This window comes from Mastigoproctus giganteus, chromosome 12 (assembly GCF_048544385.1).
Source record: "Mastigoproctus giganteus isolate SK-2022 chromosome 12, ASM4854438v1, whole genome shotgun sequence".
Classification (NCBI taxonomy): Eukaryota; Metazoa; Arthropoda; class Arachnida; order Uropygi; family Thelyphonidae; genus Mastigoproctus; species Mastigoproctus giganteus.
In genome coordinates, this window is record NC_143586.1 from 79,143,054 (window position 1) to 79,162,956 (window position 19,903).

The 19,903-nt window shown below is 35.3% G+C and overlaps 1 protein-coding gene across 1 annotated transcript in view; it reads left to right on the top strand.

Annotated features, from left to right (window-relative positions):
• Positions 1-18,727, top strand: part of LOC150077214 (beta-alanine transporter-like) — a 94,973-nt gene extending 76,246 nt beyond the window's left edge. Inside the window, exons 9-10 of the mRNA XM_090386274.1 lie at positions 10,810-10,973; positions 18,407-18,727. Coding sequence (XP_090242400.1) covers positions 10,810-10,973; positions 18,407-18,530 — 288 coding nt within the window. The 3' untranslated portion in view covers positions 18,531-18,727. The remainder of the gene's footprint in view (positions 1-10,809; positions 10,974-18,406) is intronic.
• The last annotated feature ends 1,176 nt before the right edge of the window (positions 18,728-19,903 follow it).

The following is a 19,903-nucleotide window of genomic DNA, read 5'->3' on the forward strand; positions in this document are numbered from 1 at the left end:
TATATTTGGATTTCAGGAAAGCTTTTGACACTGTTGTGCATGGAAGATTATTGTACAAATTGGAGCAGAATGGTATTAAAGGTAAGTTGCTACAATGGATAAAAGGATGGTTAAGTGGGAGAAGACAGAGGGTGGTAATCAATGGGTGCTGCTCTTCGTGGACTAATGTTATTAGTGGAGTCCCACAGGGTTCAGTGTTGGGTCCACTGTTGTTTTGTATATTTATCAATGATATTGATGAAAGTATATCTGGCTTAATGTTGAAGTTTGCAGATGATACAAAGGTTGGCAGGGTTAATGACAGTAATGGCAGTATGCTACTGCAACAGGGTCTAGATAACTTGGGCAGATGGGCTAAGAAGTGGCAACTGAAGTTTAACCTTGACAAATGCAAGGTACTGCATATGGGTAGAAGTAACCCCAGAGAAACGTACCAACTGTGTGGTACTACACTTAAGGTGGTAGAAAATGAAAAAGACCTGGGAGTAATTGTGCAGTCAGATATGAAGTTTTCTGAGCAATGCAGACAGGCTGCAAGGGCAGTTCATGGGGTTTTGTCAATGATATATAGGAATTTTTCTAGCAGGGAAAAGGAGGTGATTGTCCCTCTGTATAAGGCAATGGTCAAGCCACGCCTTGAGTACTGCGTACAGGTCTGGAGGCCTCATTTTAGGAAGGATGTAGATTTGCTTGAGCGTGTGCAGAGAAGGGCAATAAGATTGGTGAGGGGAATGAAGGGATCCTCTTATCAAGAGAGGCTTAAGTTCTGCAAATTCCAGTGGCTGGAGACTAGGCACCTGCACGGTGATCTGATTGAGGTGTATAAGGCCTTGAATGGATTGAGCACGCTGAATTCTGATGGGATCCTTCCACTTGTTCAGATTACAACCCTAAGGGGGCATAAATTCAAATTAAGAAAAGACAGATGTAGAATAGATGTGCGGAAATTTGCCTTTAGCCAGTGGGTGGTTAATTATTGCTGGAACAAACTTCCATCTGTCGTTGTGGAAGTTGATAGGTTGAATAAATTTAAGGAGGAACTGGACAGGCATTTGGAGGGAATGGTGCGATTTTTTTTTTTTTTTTTTTTTTTTTGGCTGATGCTGCATAAGCTCATACAATTGCTTTCTTGCATCACATGCCACTACTACTTACTAGTACTACTACTTCCCACCATGACTTATGGAAGTGAAACTTGGGCACTCACCAAAAGAATGGAAGAGAAGCTGAGAACTACACAGCAAACAATGGAACGAATTATATTGGGAATCAGACTGTTAGATAAGAAGAGAAACACATGGATTAGGCAGCAAACTCAAGTAAAGAACATTCTCATCAAAACTAAAGAACTAAAATGGTCTTGGGCAGGACACATAGCTCGAAGACATGATGACAGATGGACTAAGAAAATAATAGAATGGTACCCAAAGGAGCTGTGTCCTGCCCCAAGAGAAAACCTGGAAGACAACAACGGAGATGGACAGATGAAATTCATAAATTTGTGGGTAGTAAATGGACGGCCATAGCACAAAACAGAAGGAACTGGAAAGTTGGTGGAGAGGCTTTCATCCTGCAGTGGAGTGAAAATGGCTGATGATGATTAACTCCAATTCACAAAGGGGGGTTCAAAGGGTGATGCAAATAATTACAGACCTGTTGGTTTTACTTTTCCAGGGAAAATAGTGGAGTCACTGGTTAAAGAAGTGATGCAGGATCACCTTGACAAGACTGCAGTAATAATTCAGATGCAGCATGGGTTTGTTAAGGGGAAGTCTTGTCTGACCAATTTGATTGGATATTATGATATGGTCAGAGGTGGAGAATGAAAAAGACCTGGCGGTAATTGTGCAGTCGGATACGAAGTTCTGTGAGAAGTGGAGACAGGCTGCCAGAGCAGGTCATGGAGTTTTATTAATGATATATAGGAATTTTGCTAGCAGAGACAAGGAGGTGATTATACCTTTGTATAAGATAATGGTCAGGCCACACCTTGAGTATTGTGTATAGGTCTAGAGGCCTCATTTTAGGAAGGATATAGAGTTGCTAGAATAAGTACAGAGGAGGGCAACAAGGTTGGTGAGAGCAACAAAGGGGTTCTGTTACCAGGAGAGGCTAAAATTCTGTTAATTGCAGCATCTGGAGACTAGGCACCTGCGAGGTGTACAAGGCCGTGAATGGTTTGAGCAGGCTCAATGCTGATGGGATACTTCTATTTGCTGAGATTAAGAACCTGAGGGGGCATGGTTTCAAATTGAGGAAAGACAGTTGTAGAATAGATGTGAGGAAGTTTGCCTTTAGCCAGTGAGTAGCTAATTGCTGGAACAGACTTTCATCTGTTGTTGTGGAAGTTGATAGCCAAAATAAATTTAAGGCTGAACTATACAAACATTTAGAGTGACTTGATGGGTGCAATGGGAAAGTTTCTTTTTTTTTTTTGGCTGATGGTCTATAAGCTTGCTTTCTTGCATCATATGCCTCAATGCTGTTGCAGTAGCATACTGTCGTTAACAACACTGGCAATCTTCGTATCTTCTGCAAACTTAGACATAAAGCCTGATATACCTTCATCAATATCATTAATAAATACAGAAAACAACAATGGACCCAACACTGAACCCTGGGGGACTCCACTAATAATATTAGTCCAAGAAGGACAGTGTACATTGATTGCCACTCTCTGTCTTCTCCCACTCAACCATCCCTTTATCCATAGCAGCAATTTGCTCCCAATGCTAGACTGTTCCAATCTGTACAGCAGTCTTCCATCTGCAACAGTATCAAAAGCCTTCCTAAGATCCAAGTATATGATATCAAAATTATTCTTTGCATCCAGATCTTTTGTGACCACATCATAGTATCCAATCAAATTGGTCAGAAAAGATTTCCCCTTTACAAACCCATGCTGTGTCCCAGTGGCGCGTTATGGCTTCATGGGGGCCCCAGGCAAATTTGAATTTGGGGGCCCCATGTATAGTGTCGAATTTTTCTTCGGGGGGAAATCCCACGCCTTCGGTATACTCTTACCCATGCAAAAAGCTAAATAATAATAATTGTAGATATAATTTTATTAAAAATAAAACAAAATTACGTGTATGACATTTTATAAAGAACTTTTATATATAGATTAAGTATAATCCACAAGAAAAAGTCATAAATGAACTCAATTAGTATTTAAGTACTTTTATTGCATTAAATAATAAACTAGATTAATTAAACAAGAATTAGAATAATATATATTTAATATAACAAAACAAACTTACTATAAATTAAAAATAAAAACAATTCTTAATGGAACATAACAAATTACCAAATAAAATTTGTAATTAGAATGAAAATTTTAAGAACATTATTATATGTTCACTTTCCGTGCTTTTTGAGCTTCAAAATTATCAATAAGCTCATTATAATCAACCCCACTAGTAATGTCATTTTCAATGCATAATATTGACAAATTGCATAATTTTTCTTGGCCTAAAGAATTTCTAATGTAATTTTTAATTCTTTTAAGTACATTGAAAGAATGCTCTGCCGATGCGTTAGAAACAGATATGGTTAAATATATTTTTAAAATTATGTTCACATTAGGAAATGTAGAAACTAGCCCTTCTTGAATCGCTTTATACATTAATAAAGGAGAATTTTTAAATTTTCATTTTTTGCAAAATGTACAAAGTGGGTAAGTTCTTCCTTAAAAATACTAACGTTGATGTCATTTGAATATGTATTTATTAAATTTAAAATACATTCATCGTACTCATTTGGGGAAATTTCTTTTAAGTTGATATTTATTAATATGGCAAAATAATTTAAAATATTTTGATAAGCCTCGACACGCCTTTGAATGTCTGATACCAACTGATCGCAGATAACATTCAAACAATTCACTATAAATTCTCATCTCCATCCCTTTTCTCATCATAGGCGCCTCCGTAGCCAGGTGGGAAGGAGCAGCAGTGCATAGCACACGCTTCTTGATTAGACTGGGGTTCGAGCCCATCATCACCAAATACGGAGAATGCGGAAAGGTCAGGGAATGACCACCGCATATCCCGGAGCAATATGGCCTTAGTTGCTAATGCTCCTAAAATCCAAATAACAAACATCCCTTTTCTCATCAAAATGTAATTTTCTTTTGCATTTTCTCCCTTTGTCTGACTCATTTGTATTGTTTGTTAATGCAAAACATTCTGACTCTATAGTATCAAAAAATTCATTGTTGTTTTGAATGTCTTCTGATATGTACAAAGATAACGATTTTAAAAGATTTACGGCATTGTGTAAATTGGAATTTTTATTTTGAAGACTTTTACTAGTTGCATTCAATCTTTGTAGAATTTCATTCCATATGAAAAGTAAAAGTGTTGTTTCAAAATCTTCAAAGTTTTCATATAGCTTTTTTGCTTCTAATTTTGTTACAGGTTTTTCATTAAAATCTTCAAAAATTTTAAATATTCTTTTATGGGCAAAAAATTCATCTTAACAGCTAAAATTGCATTTGCTCTTGAGGACCAAATTTCTTTGTAGAACAAAGAAAATGATCTTGTAGAACAAATTTCTTTTAATGTTACATTTCCTTTTGTAGTTGCTTTCATTAAAATATCCCATCTCTTTGTAGAAGAAGAGAAAAATACAAATAAATTTTGAATAAAATCGAAGAAATTGAGTGCTTTTGGACAAGCTTCTGCAGCAGAATTTCCCACTAAATTTAGGCTATGAACCGCACAAGGGACATAAAATGCAGTTTTACTATGGCTCTTGATCTTCGCTTGTAACCCGTTGTATATCCTGTACATGTTGGCTGCATTGTTGTAAGATTGTCCTCAACAGTTTTGGATATCTAAACCATATTCCGTTAATTTTGAAGTTATAATATTTTCTAAATAGCTAGCATCATGCTTTTCAATATGTAGGAAAGACACGAAACGTTCCTGAATTTTGAATTTTATTTTCTTTATCTAAATATCATATAATAAATGATAATTGATCTGTGTGACTTATGTTGGGAGTAGAGTCAACAATAAGTGAAAAGTATTTAGCCTGTTTGATTTCATTAATAATTGTATCTTATGTTAGCGGCCATTAAATGTATGAATTCGTCACACGTAGTATTAGTAAGATAATTCACCTGTCCTTTACCACATTTACCATAAGTTTCTAAGTGAGTTTTCAAAAACATCAAAATTAGCTAAGTATTCTAAGTAACTCATAAAATTTCCTGCACTACTGTTATGCCCTCGAAATCCCAACACTAATGAAACTAACAGTTTCACAGTCGCAACAACTCTTTTTAGAACCTCACACCAATAATTTTTGTTTTTCATAAGCTTTTATCAACTCGAAATCAATTCTTCCTACACTTTTCAAGCGCTTTACGTACACACACATATTTTCCTTATGTTCTTTAGATTCGCATGCCTTTTTAAAATATGAACAATGTGTTTCCAATCATTACATCCGGTAACTAATACATTTTTTGATTTAACTGAAAACAATTTGCAAATAAAACAGTACACAGATTTTGTGGTTTCTGAAAATATTAACCACTCTCTTTTTTCTGGGGTACAATTAGCTCTACTTAAATAGAAATGGGATTCGTTTAATTTTCTTGTAATGATTTTTCCATCACAATTAAAATTTCAATTTGAATTTTTCATGTTTCCAAAATTTTGCGGTTTTTCACGAAGGCAAAACTCAATAAAATCATTTGTGATGATGTTTGGCTATAAAGCAATATCTTTAGTGTATGTTTTATGTTTGATATTATTTGTATGTATTGCATTCATATTTTTATCATTATTATCATTGATATTGTTTGTATTAATATTTTGATCATTATTATCGTTGATATTTGTATTAATATTTTTATCATTGTTATCATTAATATTGCAAACAGTTGCATTGTTGATATTGTTTTCAATTTGATCAATAATAATGCCGGCTGATACTGTAGAGTTGGAAGGTTCATTTTCTATCCTATTTTCTTCTGTTTTGCTGCTGTCATCTTCTTGATTTTTTATTGCTACAAAATCCTGTAATGAGGTTTGTTTTTTTTTTAATTCCACCTCTCTAACTTTCTGCTTCTTTCTTTTTTGAAACCCAGATTCGTGCGTTCTTTTCATTGCCCTAAAATATTATTTTAATAAAAATAATAATAAAATTATAAAATTATATAAAAAAAATTTTATATTTGTATATTGTATAATTTATTATTTTTTACTTTATTCATCTAATCGTTTTTCATAATTAAGTAAAATAATATTTGAATGTACAATGTAAAATAGAAATCCAGTATTCTACCCCAATTACAGAAAATAAAATGAAAGAAATTTTGTTTAGATTAATTGTACATTATTGCGGGAAAGAGCCCACGCTAAATCATGTTTTAGAATTAGTATAAAATAAATATTTTAACAACAAAACAAACAAAATACTAGTATTAATACCTACCTCAAATTTTCTCTTTATTTATTAAACAACATTTGTAACTTATACACTTATTGTTAATATAATAATACACAATACACTTGGCACACACTATGTTGATATCAGCGATCAGCCATATGTACTGTCTGTACCATGGGGATGGCACGGAACATTATAGCTGTCAATCTTAAAATCCCATTCGGACCGAAGGACCTCCAGCAGCAAAATCAGTGTGGTAGTAAGATATCTACTACTTATCAACAATAACCAGAGCAAATGTAACTGAATTTTATTCTTCTAACCATGTGTAATGTGATATAGGATTTTAAAATTGACAACTATAATGGCCCTTTTCACGGAGATAGTTTCTATTTTGAAATAAAAACAATAAAATTCAGTTATACATTTGCTCTGGTTACTATTGATAAGTAGTAGATATCATTTACTACCACGCTGATTTCGCCGCTGAGGGGTTGGAAGTCCTTCGGCCCTCGTCAGCAGAATAGGGGCGGAATGAGACTCTAAGGTCCCTTAGAAAATACATTACGGGATAGGGTCGTTGCATAGGGCTGGTCTGTACATGGCAATGTGCTCTGCTCTGTGCCAAGGTGTTTATATTTCATATCTAGGGTCCCCAGATATGGGACCGAAATTTAATTTCCGATTTTTTTTACTACAAAAATCAGTTTATAGAATATTGATTTAGGGGCTTTGGGCTCCCCTGTTGATGGGGGCCCCAGGCAATTGCCCTTAGGATAATGCGCCACTGCTGTGTCCAAACTATAAGTGAAGTCTTGTCTAGATGATTCTGCAGTGCTTCTTTAACCAGTACCTTCATTAATTTCCCTTGAACAGAAATTAAACTAACAGATCTATAATTACTTGTCACCCTTTGTGAATTGGAGATACATTTGCACATCTCCAGTTTGTGGGGATTTCCCCTAAGTCCAAGGATGTTCTCATAGTTATGGCTAAGGATTTGCTTACTTCCTTTGCCGCCTCCTTTAATATAACTGGATACATCCAATCTACCCCAGGACCTTTCTTATATTTAACTTCAACAATTTTTCCTCCACTTTGCTCTCAGTTATTACAAAAACATTTAGCTCGCAGAGTTTAATACATCTCTGGCATTCCCCTCCCTGAATAACTCTTCATGTATAAATGTAAAGTAGATGTAAAATACTCATTCAGTTTGTTAGCTATCTGGGCAGGATCATCAACATTTGAACCATCAATATTGTGGACCAATCTGATTCATACCTTTCCTTCTGGAGTTTACATAAGTAGAGAACTCTTTGTACCCTTTGCCAATGATTTCTCGTAATCTGCCTTTGCCTTCCTAACCTCCTTTTTGACTGGATTACAGACTAGCTTATATCTACCATAGGCTTTTGTGTCATCTGTTTTTTAAATTTGTATCCCACAAATTTTTCTTCTCTGACATGTCTCATTAGTTCATCTGACATCCATTTAGGCCTAAACCTTGAACAATATTTCTTAGTTGGTATGAAAAGTATAGTAACTTCCAAGGTTAATTCTTTGAATGCTTCCCATTTAGAATTCACTGTTGGTAACATCATCAGTTGATCCCATTTTATAGAATTTAAAAACTCTGAGACCACTGTAGTAACCTTTATGAAAGCAAAAACCGTTCCCCTTACCCCTAATCTTTAAGTAAATTCCACATCAGTACACTGTGATATGCCTGCCACCTAGAGGTTTCTTTATCTGCAGATTCTGAACACAAGAAGAATCACTGGTGATAATCAGATCAAGAGCATTACTCCCTCTGGTTGCCTTTCAAACATACTGATGTAGAAAACAATCATCCAATAAATCCACAAAAGCCTTGCTAATGTGCGAGTGACCAACCCACAAGTTTCTGTCAATATCTGGGAAATAAATCTCCCATTGTAAGACAATCTGATTTACTGGCTCGCTCTATTTCTCTGTACAGTTGTTCATTATACTCATCAGAGTCATTAGGCCTATAACACACTCCTACTCTCATTTTTCCTTTCGCAGTGCTTATGTCACACCAAACTGGCTCAACACTTCACTGTCCATCTATGTCAGCTGGATGCACTTCCTTAGGTTTTGTGTGTTTCTTAACTAACTGCATAACCCCTCTTCCCTTCCTATCCTTCCTGTACACATTGTATTTCCCAAATTCCAATTCTGCGTTCCTTATATCTGTGTGACACCACGTCTCTGATATCCTCAACAATATCTGCCTTTGATGTTCAGACAAACACCTTAAATTCAAATTTATTTACCAAACTCCTAGCATTGGTGTACATGCAAGTATACGTGCACCTGTTGTTATTCTTAGCTACCCTAACGCAGCCCATGTATTTACTTGTTCCGTGATGACTTCCAGCAGTCTCTGAAATCCCCTGCATCTTGTTTTCCAGGCTGCTGCTGATTCCAATAGAAGTAGTGCAAAAATCACTTTCACCTATGCCAGCAACATTCATATATAGATATTAATTGCTAGTCATAATAACATTACATGTTTTCATTATTATCAAATAAAAAAATAAAAAAAAAAACGAGTGATATGCTTGTACATATAATCTCTAATCCAAAACACACCATAGAATAAAACTGTACTAGTTTTTCAAAATGTAAAAATTTGATCTTAAATGCTATGAAATAGCACTTAAGTGTGCTCCCCCATTGGTAAGCATCACATACATGTAATAATGTTAAAACATTCAAAAAGCTTTTGCTACAAAAAAAAAAAAATCCCTCAACACTACACAAAAATTAAAATGCATGTTTATCGCTGTATATTAATAGTTAGTACAAGAGAACTGTTGGTTATCCAGAAGCCAGTTATCTGGAATAATTTGAAAGGCTCATCTTTCTTATTTTTTTTAATTAATGGTAGTACGGTAAGTGCCGGTTATATTGATCACGTTTGCAAATTCAATTTTGATTCTAATAGTGAAAGATCGAGTTTACTACCTGTTTATAACAGATTGTACAAACAAAAAGCCCAATAAACCGACCACTGCAAATTGTTTTTATTGTTTTATGATTGTGACCTTTAGAATTCTATGTGACCTTCAAGAAATGTGCTTTAGAAAAATATCACAGACTACTGGGTTTTCGCGGAAACCACGAGTGAATTTCAGATTAGTTTAGCTCCAGATTCTGTAAGAATAATATTGGCGTGAAACTATGCAATTTATTATTTTTCTCAATTTTTTTAGGGTAAAATGTGAACGAAAAGAAAACGTGTAGTTTTAACATTGCAACAAAAAACAAAAATTATTAATAGAATTAGAAAAGGTGAAAATTTAGGAAATCTCTCCAAAGTTTAATATGGGGACTTCATCAATTTATGACATCAAGAAAAATTCCAATGCTATAACAGAATTTGTGTCAATTATGGATATTGAAGGAGGATCTAGCAGCAGATCTACTTTAGAGAGTGCACTTAGTGGTTTCTTAAGAAGTAAAGTTTAGGTGAACCAGTGTCTGGCCCAATGTTGTGTGAAAAAGCATTAGATTTAATTAGAAATTAAGAGGTAATGAAGATTTTAAGGCAAGCACAGGTTGACTGAAAAACTTTAAACTGAAACACGGTATATGCAAACTAGATATTCAAGGTGAGAAACTTTCTGCAGACGATTTGGCAGTGGGCATCCTTTAAAAGTAAGTTTGTTTCAGTTATAGAAAATTACGAGAAAGAAAATGTTTATAATGTTGATGAGATGGGCTTATTATGGAAAGTATTACCGAGAAAAACCCTAGCCACTAAAAGAGATACACCTGCACCGGGTTTTAAGGAATTTAAACCTGAAAAGAGCAAGTTACAGTTGCTGTGTGTGCAAATGCCAATGGGATGCACAGATTGTCCGTGCTCATTATCTGTAAGTCGAAAAAACCGAGAGCATTTAAAAATCTTTCTAATTTTCCTGTTTTGTATAAAAATCATTAAAATGCCTGAATGGATGTTTCTGTTTTCTGAGATTGGTTTATAATTTTTTTTAATTCAATTAATCTTAATTATTTAATTTAATTGTAAATTAAGATTAAATTTATTTAATCTTACCTTACGTTCAATTATCCAGAAGAGTTCTGACATCAATTATTCCAGATAACTGATGTTCTACTGTATTTGAATTTTGCAAGAAAATTTAAAATGTTGACTGAGAATAGCAGGCATTGCATTCTGTTCAACTGCAGTTTGTCAGATCTTAGAGGTTGGTTTGGACTGGGAGTTTTCCAACTGAAATATGCTATAACTTTCTTTATGTAGTATATAAAAAATGTTTTAAAAAATAGTATGGGTTGTTTATATAAACACCTGCTGAAAAGGTGCTGTGGATACTGGTTAACTTTACTAATGAGCACACAATTCAATCTTTTCAGGCTGAATATGGAAAGTTTATTCCATTCCTCATTATTGGAGGACTTTCTATTATTGCTGGGTTTGGAGCCATATTTCTTCCAGAGACGTTGAATGAGAATCTGCCACAAACTATTATAGATGGAGAGCTGTTTGGCATAGATCAAGTGTCATGTCCTTGCTTCAGGTTAGTTCTACTGCCTATTTACACAAAGAATATTATAGTCTTTTACTTTTCCAACTTTAACTTAATCACCTGTCTTAATCTTATTACTGTCTTAATCATTATTACTGTTACCAAAGAAACATTGATACTGCCAGACTTTCATATAATTATATTTTCTTTGTGTAGTTGAGCATTAATAGATTTTCACAGAAAAGTATATGAAATTCAGAAAAAGGGCAATCAAAAATACTTATAAGTTTTTTTTTTTAATTTCCATGAAAATTTTTGTCCTTTTATATAAATTGATACAAATAACCAGTAACAGCACCAGTGTTGCCAAAATATAAAAAATTTAAGTCGCTTGGCATTTTTTTGTTCTTTATTGAAAGGAAATTTAGATGCTAATACAGTCAGTCCTCGTATAGCACGATAGTTGTGTTCCTAGAAACCCTCGTGCAATGCAAAATCGTGCAATATGAACAACAGGCCCTACGGGAAAAATAGGGTTAGGTGCCGACCACCCAAGACTGAACACACATTTGTAACCAAAATATTACCAAACACAATAAATAATCGTAATAAAATACTTATGTATTTTATTACGACTATTACGTAATAAAATATTGCTAATGCTTTTGCTTCTATCGTCAGCAAACTTGTTTTTTGTTTGATTTTCTATCCAAACAGATGACAGCCGTTCCATCTCTTCCAATTCTTGTGTCTTAATCTAATGGAATTTAATTACACTTTGAATTGTTCCTGCTATGAAAGTTGTTTTTATTTTCTCTGCATTCTTTGTAATTCTCGGCATTGCCTCATTTAGGTCTGTAGCACGTGCAATATCACATGGTCTTTCATTTCGCTCAAAGCATTTCACAATTTCATATTTTTTCTCTATCGACAGAGGCCGACTGGCCATAAGCCTTACCGGAGAAACCCCAGTTAGCCGGAGGCTGGTGTGATTTTGGCCATAAACCATAGTATGAAGCCACTATAAATTTTCCCAGGTCAGAATTTTTGACCCAGTCCGCCTCTGTTTATAGATATTGCTTTTCTTTTTCTCTCTGAATCTGTAGTGTCTTCACCAGGATGCTTCCTTTTCACACCTTTTAAGCATTTTACTCATTTTTAGGGAATAAAGCAAAATTACAAAATGAGGAGGCACGCTTGATACACATAAACAAAGCTACGTGCATGTAGCAACTGAATAAACAACACCGTAAAGGCAGAGATACACTATTAACACCTCAAATTTTACTAAAGCACATTTCTAGGGGTTACTACCATAAAACAATAAAAACAATTTCCAGTTGCGTTTCTGCGACTGGAATCTGTTATAAACTGGTAGTAAACTCGATCTAATTGCATTTGTGATAATACTGATAGCTGGAATTGTGTAGGTTTTTACGTTATTATGGTGAAATGTGTTTCCCCTTCACTGATATAAGAAACATAAATACATTTTCAGAATCTTCTCTTCATTCCTATCGTGTTGCGTTCGGTTGGGGTGATTCTGTGTTCGACTGCCATTTCTTGTAAACACAAAGGCGAATCGTGCATAAGCGAATTTGGTTCATGTTATATAAGATATTGTTCCCCTATTTATAAATCGTGTGTGATCGAATTCGTGCAGTGTAAACACGTGTTATACGTGGACTGACTGTACCTTTATTACAACAATGTAATATTGCAAATGTAATCAAACATCACTTTGTAAGTTGAAAACATTAACAGTACTTTAGCACCATTACTAAAATTATTGTTCCAAGAATGAAGATTATTAATAAGACACATCTAAAGTTATAATGAATGATATTCAACCTATGAACTTTCTGTACTTCAAGTATATCAGAAAAAAAAAAAGAAAAAAAAATTGTGGATATACAACCTTTATCTTTCATGTCATACTCTTCCTACTGTTAGAAGGTATGAAGGAAGGCAGGCAGTAAGAGTTGTCAAGCACAATAGGACTGAAGGCAGTAACTGTGGTCTAGCACAACAGTGTAGCAGCACACGTTTAAACAGATTGTGGTTCTAGGTGCATGACTGCTAAATAGTTAACTGTATTCACTGGTGAGTATGGGCTTGGCACACCCAGGGTCCTTAGCTGGATATCAGCATTCTTCTCTCTCTCTTTCTCTCTTGGTGATTCCCTTCTACTTTTGACTCTGACTCTCTCTCTCTCTCTCTCTCTCTCAGGGGTAACTCGAGAATTTTTTTTTTTGGCTGGTGCAGCATAAGCCTCAGGTTTTGTTGCGCCATATAGCTAATAATAATAATAAACATTAAAGTAAATTCCCCTGACTTAGTGGTTATGGCAGGGTATAAACAGAACTTAAAGGTACAATAAATAATTGATAAAACACTGCATCTTCCTGCCTACTTGCTTACACTGAATGTTAACTTTTGTTTTATTATATCATAATACCAGTCACTTTCCTCATTCATAACCTTCGGCTCTAGTCTAACCCACCATCCCTACATACTATTTCCCAACATGATCTTGTAAAGCACTCTTTTAAGCCTCCTGGCATAGTGATTCTAGGGATATTCATTCCCCAAAGTTTATTTCCTAATATTTAATTGACAAGATAAGCAGTTATGGGAAAATACAATAGCAATTCTTTAAATGTGTTCAAATTAACTTATTTTTGTATACACAGTGAACTGTTGCCAGGCTTGTTTTAGCATTAGCATTAGTAGAGGCATACGATGCAAGAAAGCAAGCTAATGCAGCATCAGCCAAAAAAAAAAAAAAAAAAACTGCTCCCATTTCACCCCTCCATTCAATTCCAAATACCTGTCCAGCTCAGCCTTAAATTTATTTAGGCTATCAACTTCCACAACAAAAGATGGAAGTCTGTTCCACCAATCAACTACCTGCTGGCTAGAGGCAAATTTCCGCATATCTATCTTACAACTGTCTTTCCTCAATTGGAATTGATGCCCTCTCAGGTGATTATTCTGAGCAAGAGGAAGAATCCCATCAGCATTGAGCATGATCAAACCATTCAAAGCTTTATACACCTCAGTCAGATCACCTCGCCGATGCCTAGTCTCCAGACACTGTAATCTGCAAAGCCTTTCTTTGTAAGAGCAACCCTTCGTTCCATTCACTAATCTTGTTGCCCTTCTCTGTACTCGTTCCAGCAGGTCTACATTATTCTTGAAATGAGGCCTCCAGACCTGTATAAATAACTCAAGGTGTGGCCTGACCATTTCCTTATACAAGAGGATAATCACATCCTTATCCCTGCTAGAAACATTCCTGTATATCATTGACAAGACACCATGAGCTACTCTTGCAGTCAGTCTGCACTGCTCAGAAAACTTCTTATCTGCCTGCACAATACCCCCAGGTCCTTTTCATTCTCTACCACTGTCGGTGTAGTACCACAGAGTTGATACGTTGCCCTGGGGTTGCTGCTTCCCATATATAGTACTTTACATTTGTCAATGTTAAACTTCATTGGCCACCTCTCAGCCCACCTGCTCAACTTTCCTAGATCCTGTTGCAGCAGCATACTGTCATTAGTGTCCATAACAACTCTGCCAACCTTCATATCGTCTGCAAACTTGGACATTAAGCCTGATATACCATTATCAATATAATTTCTAAATACTGAAAACAACACTGAATGCTGAGGGACTCCACTAATAACATTAGTCCACGAAGACCAGTGTCCATTGATTACCACTCTGTCTTCTCCCACCCAGCCATTCCTTTATCCATAGCAGAAATTTGCCTTCAATGCCACATTGCTCCAATTTGTGCAGCAGTCTTCCATGTGCAACAGTATGAAAAGCCTTTCTCAAATCCAAATATAATATCAAAGTTATCATATTCCCTGCATCTAGTTCCTTTGTGACCACATCATAGTATCCAATCAAATTGGTCAGACAAGACTTCCCCTTAACAAAACCGTGCTATGTCTGAGCTATAACTGAAGCTTATTTGGATGATCCTGCAGTGCTTCTTTAACCAGTGCCTCCATTAATTTCCCTGGAACAGAAGTTAAACTAACAGGTCTATAATTACTTGTGTCACTATTTGATCCTCCTTTGTGAATTGGAGTCATATTTGCACATCTCCAGTCCATGGATACCTCCCCTGAGTCAAAGGAAGCTCTCATAATTATGGCTATGGGTTTGCTTACCTCCTTTAATATAAGTGGATAGATCCCATCCACCCCGGGTGCCTTTTTTATGTTTATCTTCAAAAATTTCTCCTCCACTTTCCTCTCATTTATTACAAAATCATCTAGCTCACTGCCAGAGTTTAACTCACCTCTGGCATTCCCATCCCTGAATAACTCCTTATGGGTGAATGTAGATGCAAAATACTCATTTAGTTTGTTAGCCACCTGAGTAGGATCATTAACAGTTGAACCATCAATATCCAGTGGACCAATCTGATTCATCCCTTTCCTTTTAGAGTTTACATAGGTAAAGAACTGTTGTTTTTCTTTGCATCCTTTGCCAAAGATTTCTCTATAATATATAATATCAGTGTTTAGATACACCATAGACACTCTTAAAAAAACTACAAAGTAGTTGTTGTGGGCATCATTTGCTCTTTCTCATATTGTGCTCTGCCTTCACGACGAGTTGCCATGATACTGCACTACCTCAAATAAATAACGCTTCACTAATAGAGAAGACTATTGTTACTTATTCTCAGTGAGTACCACCACCCAGACTGTTTCAAGGCTATTGGCCCATCATCAGTGGGTGGGCAGGTACCCAAGTATTGCAGACATGACGACCCAGTTGTGAAGTTAATCGCACAATATGAGAGATGCCAAAAGGTGCATAAGATAATATTTAAAATAATTAAATGCATTCAAAGATTTCTCATAATCTGCCTTTGCCTGTCTAATCTCCTTTGTGACTTGGTTACAGACCAGCTTATATCTATCATAGGCTTCCATGTCACCCATTAATTTATATGTATCCCATGCATTTTTCTTCTCTGCCACACGTCTCATTAGTTCATCTGATATCCATTTAGGCCTAAACTTTGAACAATATTCCTTAGTTGGCATGTAAAGCCTAGTAGCTTCCAAAATTAATTCTTTGAATGCCTCCCATTTTGAATTTGCTGTTGGTAACATCATCAGTTGGTCCCACCATATAGAATTTAAATACTGTCTGAGACCACCGGAGTCGCCTTTATGAAAGCAAAAACCCTTCCCTTTACCCCTGATGGTAGTTACCTCTTTGATTAAATCCCACTTCAGCACACTGTGATCACTGCCACCTAGTGGTTCCTTTATCTGCAGATTCTTAATGCTTGAAGAATCACTACTGATAATTAGATCAAGAGTATCACTCCCTCTAGTTGCCTCCTGAACATGCTGATGTAGAAAACAATCATCCAATAAATCCACAAAAGCCTTGCTAGTCTGTGAGTGATCAACCCACAAATTCCAGTCAATATCCGGGAAATTAAAATCCCCCAATTATAAGACTCCCTGATTTATTGGCCCACTCTATTTCCCTGTTCAATTTTTTATTATACTCATCAGAGTCATTGGCCTATAACACACTCCTACTCTCAATTTTGATCACCCAGTGCTTGTTACACCAAACTGACTCGACACTGCACTGTCCAGCGATGTCAACTGGCTGCACTTCCTGGGATATTATGTGTTTCTTAACTAATAGCATAACCCCTCCTCCCTTCCTATCCTGTCTATTCTTCCTGTACACATTATACTCCCCAAATTCCAGTTCTGCATTCCTTATCTCTGTGCAACACCACATCTCTGATATCCCAACAATATCTGCCTTTGATGTTTTGACCAACACCTCAAATTCATCAAATTTATTTACCAAACTCTTAACATTGGTGTATACGCAAGTATATATGCACCTAGAGTGTGCTGTTAGATGCTGCTAGCGTGGCAAGTTTTGCACCAACAGGGCATTGTACTTTTGTGAAATTGATGTTGAACATTTTTGCTGCTCTTTTTTTCCTACGACTTTTTTGACCCAGGGTTGAGTCAACCTGGATTGGAGAGGGTAGAGACATTTTTGGGCTTTCTTTTCACTATAACTGAATTAGTCAGCCTCCAGTAAAGGTTGCTTCACAAATATATTCAGTTTTGCTTCTCTCAAATTGGAAGAAAACAGTACTAAAAGTAGCAGTGGTTTTCTCTCTAAACATATTAATAACCCATATTTGCATAATGAAGCAATGAATGTGTTAAGTGCATTTGTGTTGAATGTGTCATGCAATTTTTGTAGACAAGCTGGCGGACCATTAAGGAACGGCAAATTTGCATAAAATTTTGTCAAGCATGGGAAAACAGTTTCAGAGATCTACAAAATATGTAAGCATTTGGTGATGATGCTATGGGCAGGAACACAAACTTTACAAAGTATTCGTGTTTCTAAGGCAGCCAGACTTCAGTTGAGGAATGTGAGCAGTCAGGTTATCCATCATCAAGTGAGACTGATGAAAACGTTGAAAAAGTGCATCAAGTAATGCAAGAGGACAGATGGCAAATGATACTTTTAAACAATTTTTTTTTATATTCTACAATACAGAAATATTTTTGTGTATTGTATATACACAATATATTGTGTATATAAAAATATATATTTTATATATTGTACACAAATGTACAATAAACAATATTTTTTATATTCTAGGCCTATTGTATGGCATATGCCAATGCATTTTGACTTAAAATTTAAACATGGGTCAAATTTCTGCAAAATTTGTGCCTCACCTGCTGAGTGACAAATAGATAAAGAGCCAGCTTTCTGTGTGCAGGGACCTACAAGCAGAGGCCCCGAAAGGACAGAAATTTCCCTTCAAAGGCCATAAGAAGGGATGAAAGCTGGGTTATGAATCAGATACAAAGCAGCAGTTCTCCAAGCAAAAAAGTCTATCATCTCCACATTCAAAACAGTTTAGATCAGATTGTCAAGAGGAGTAGGCTGACTGTTTTCTTCAACAATGAGGGAACTGTTTAACAGGAGTTCCTTCTTCCAGGGCAAACTATAAGTCACCAGTTCTACATTGGGGTCCTAAGGCATTCAAGGGAGAGCAGGATAAGATACCCAGACAAATCCTGCAGTGGAAGAGTTGCTGGAATCAATGTATAAACTCTGGAGGGGACTACTTTGAAGGGGCCAGTGCCAACATGTAACTAACATAAATTGCTCCATTCTGGAAACTTCTGGCTCACACCTCATATAATTATTAGGAAAGGTAGTGGTAATTCTTTAAATGCATTCAAATCAACATTTTGTACTCATATGAATTGCTATGCTTTACCATATTCAGTGAAAATAATTTTTTTAAATTTACAAAAAAAGTTGTATTTTATAGTTTAATTATGTAACTATTTTACTGTTATGGCTATAAGCAACATCTGCAATACTTACAAAAATATTTTCTAAAATATGCTCAAATTAAATGACAGAAATTACTCCATTTTCAGATCTAAGTCACAGAAAGATAAAATCTGCCAATTAAAAGAAGCCAAGTCACCAAAAGTTGACATCAGCATTGTTACTACCTCATTCATAGAATGTAATGGACAATTACAAGAAAAAGTGAAGTAACGTCAATCTTGCCTTATTTTATTCTGTTCTCAGTCAGTTACAGTGAATCAGATTGGGTGGGACTGAATTTTTGGAATTCTTGTGATGTATCTACTACAAAAGAATGAAATTGTTGCATGCACTTAATTTTAGGTGCTATCAAATATGAAGTATTGTCAGACAGCTTTTGCTGATCATATCTAAGTACAAACCACTGACTTCCCAAACAAATATCCAGTTGATTTTTGCAGTATTGTGTTTACTAATTACTTTTTAAATTTTATTAAAAATTTTTAATGATGAGTTTATTCATTTTAAATCTGACTTAAAAGGAAGGAATACATGTACACAGAAATGTCTCATTTGCTTCCTAATATAGGTATACTGTAGCATAATAACAATAAAAACAAAACTTCAAATGCTTGTTAATGTAGACTCATCTAATTTCCAGTCAATGGACCAACTCTCTATAAATGTTAAAGTATGCTGGAATTGTTTCCCCCCTCCCCAGTTAATTATTAATTCTTCATTCCTAACAATGATGGATAAGGCAAATAATTCTGTGTATTCATTTGTAAGATTTCTTAATAATTGAAATTGTCCTATGGATTAGAGGCAGTTTACTTTTTTTTTTTTTTTTTCCTACTATGCAAAAATAAGAATCCATTATAGGTAAAACTACGAAAAGACATAAGATACTTAATACTATATACCATATATGCAAAGAGGACTCATTTAATGCTCCATTACTTAATTTAATTACAATGTTTAAAAATTATGTGCAAACTTCAATTAACACTGCTGTTAATTTAAGTCTGGGCATAATTCTCCAAAAGTGACCAGATGTAAATTCACTCCTGTGATTTGCTATGAATAACAAATACTAAAATGAATAATTTTTAAGTGAGTGAAACCTCCATTATTGCCATTTCTAAGGCAATTTAGGTTTCAGGTGCAAAATTACCATACTCCCAAATCTGCTGGGAAGGGCATGTCAATGGTTGATTCTGTATGGTTTTTAAAGAGCATGGAAGGGGAACCAGAATTTGTGGCTTCACCTCTGCAAGGTGAGTATACTTTTAATAGAGTTCAACACTAAAGGGAGAAAATTGTTACATGTTATTTTAATTAAAATTCTGCAACAGAAAAAAAAAAAAAAAAAGGAAAAAAAGTATTCTCTTCTTCTTGTAGATACTGATCTAGCTGATCTCTAAATTACACACAGCTGGCCTCAATTACCCATGGTTGCTACTTTAATTGAATTTATGGACCCTGGGCACTATTATCATTTATAACTATATCCTTTCAAAGCTTACAGACCTTAATTAGAATTCTAAAGAACCTAGTTACCAGACTCTGAAGCCACAATATTCCAAGTATTTGCTCAAATGGGT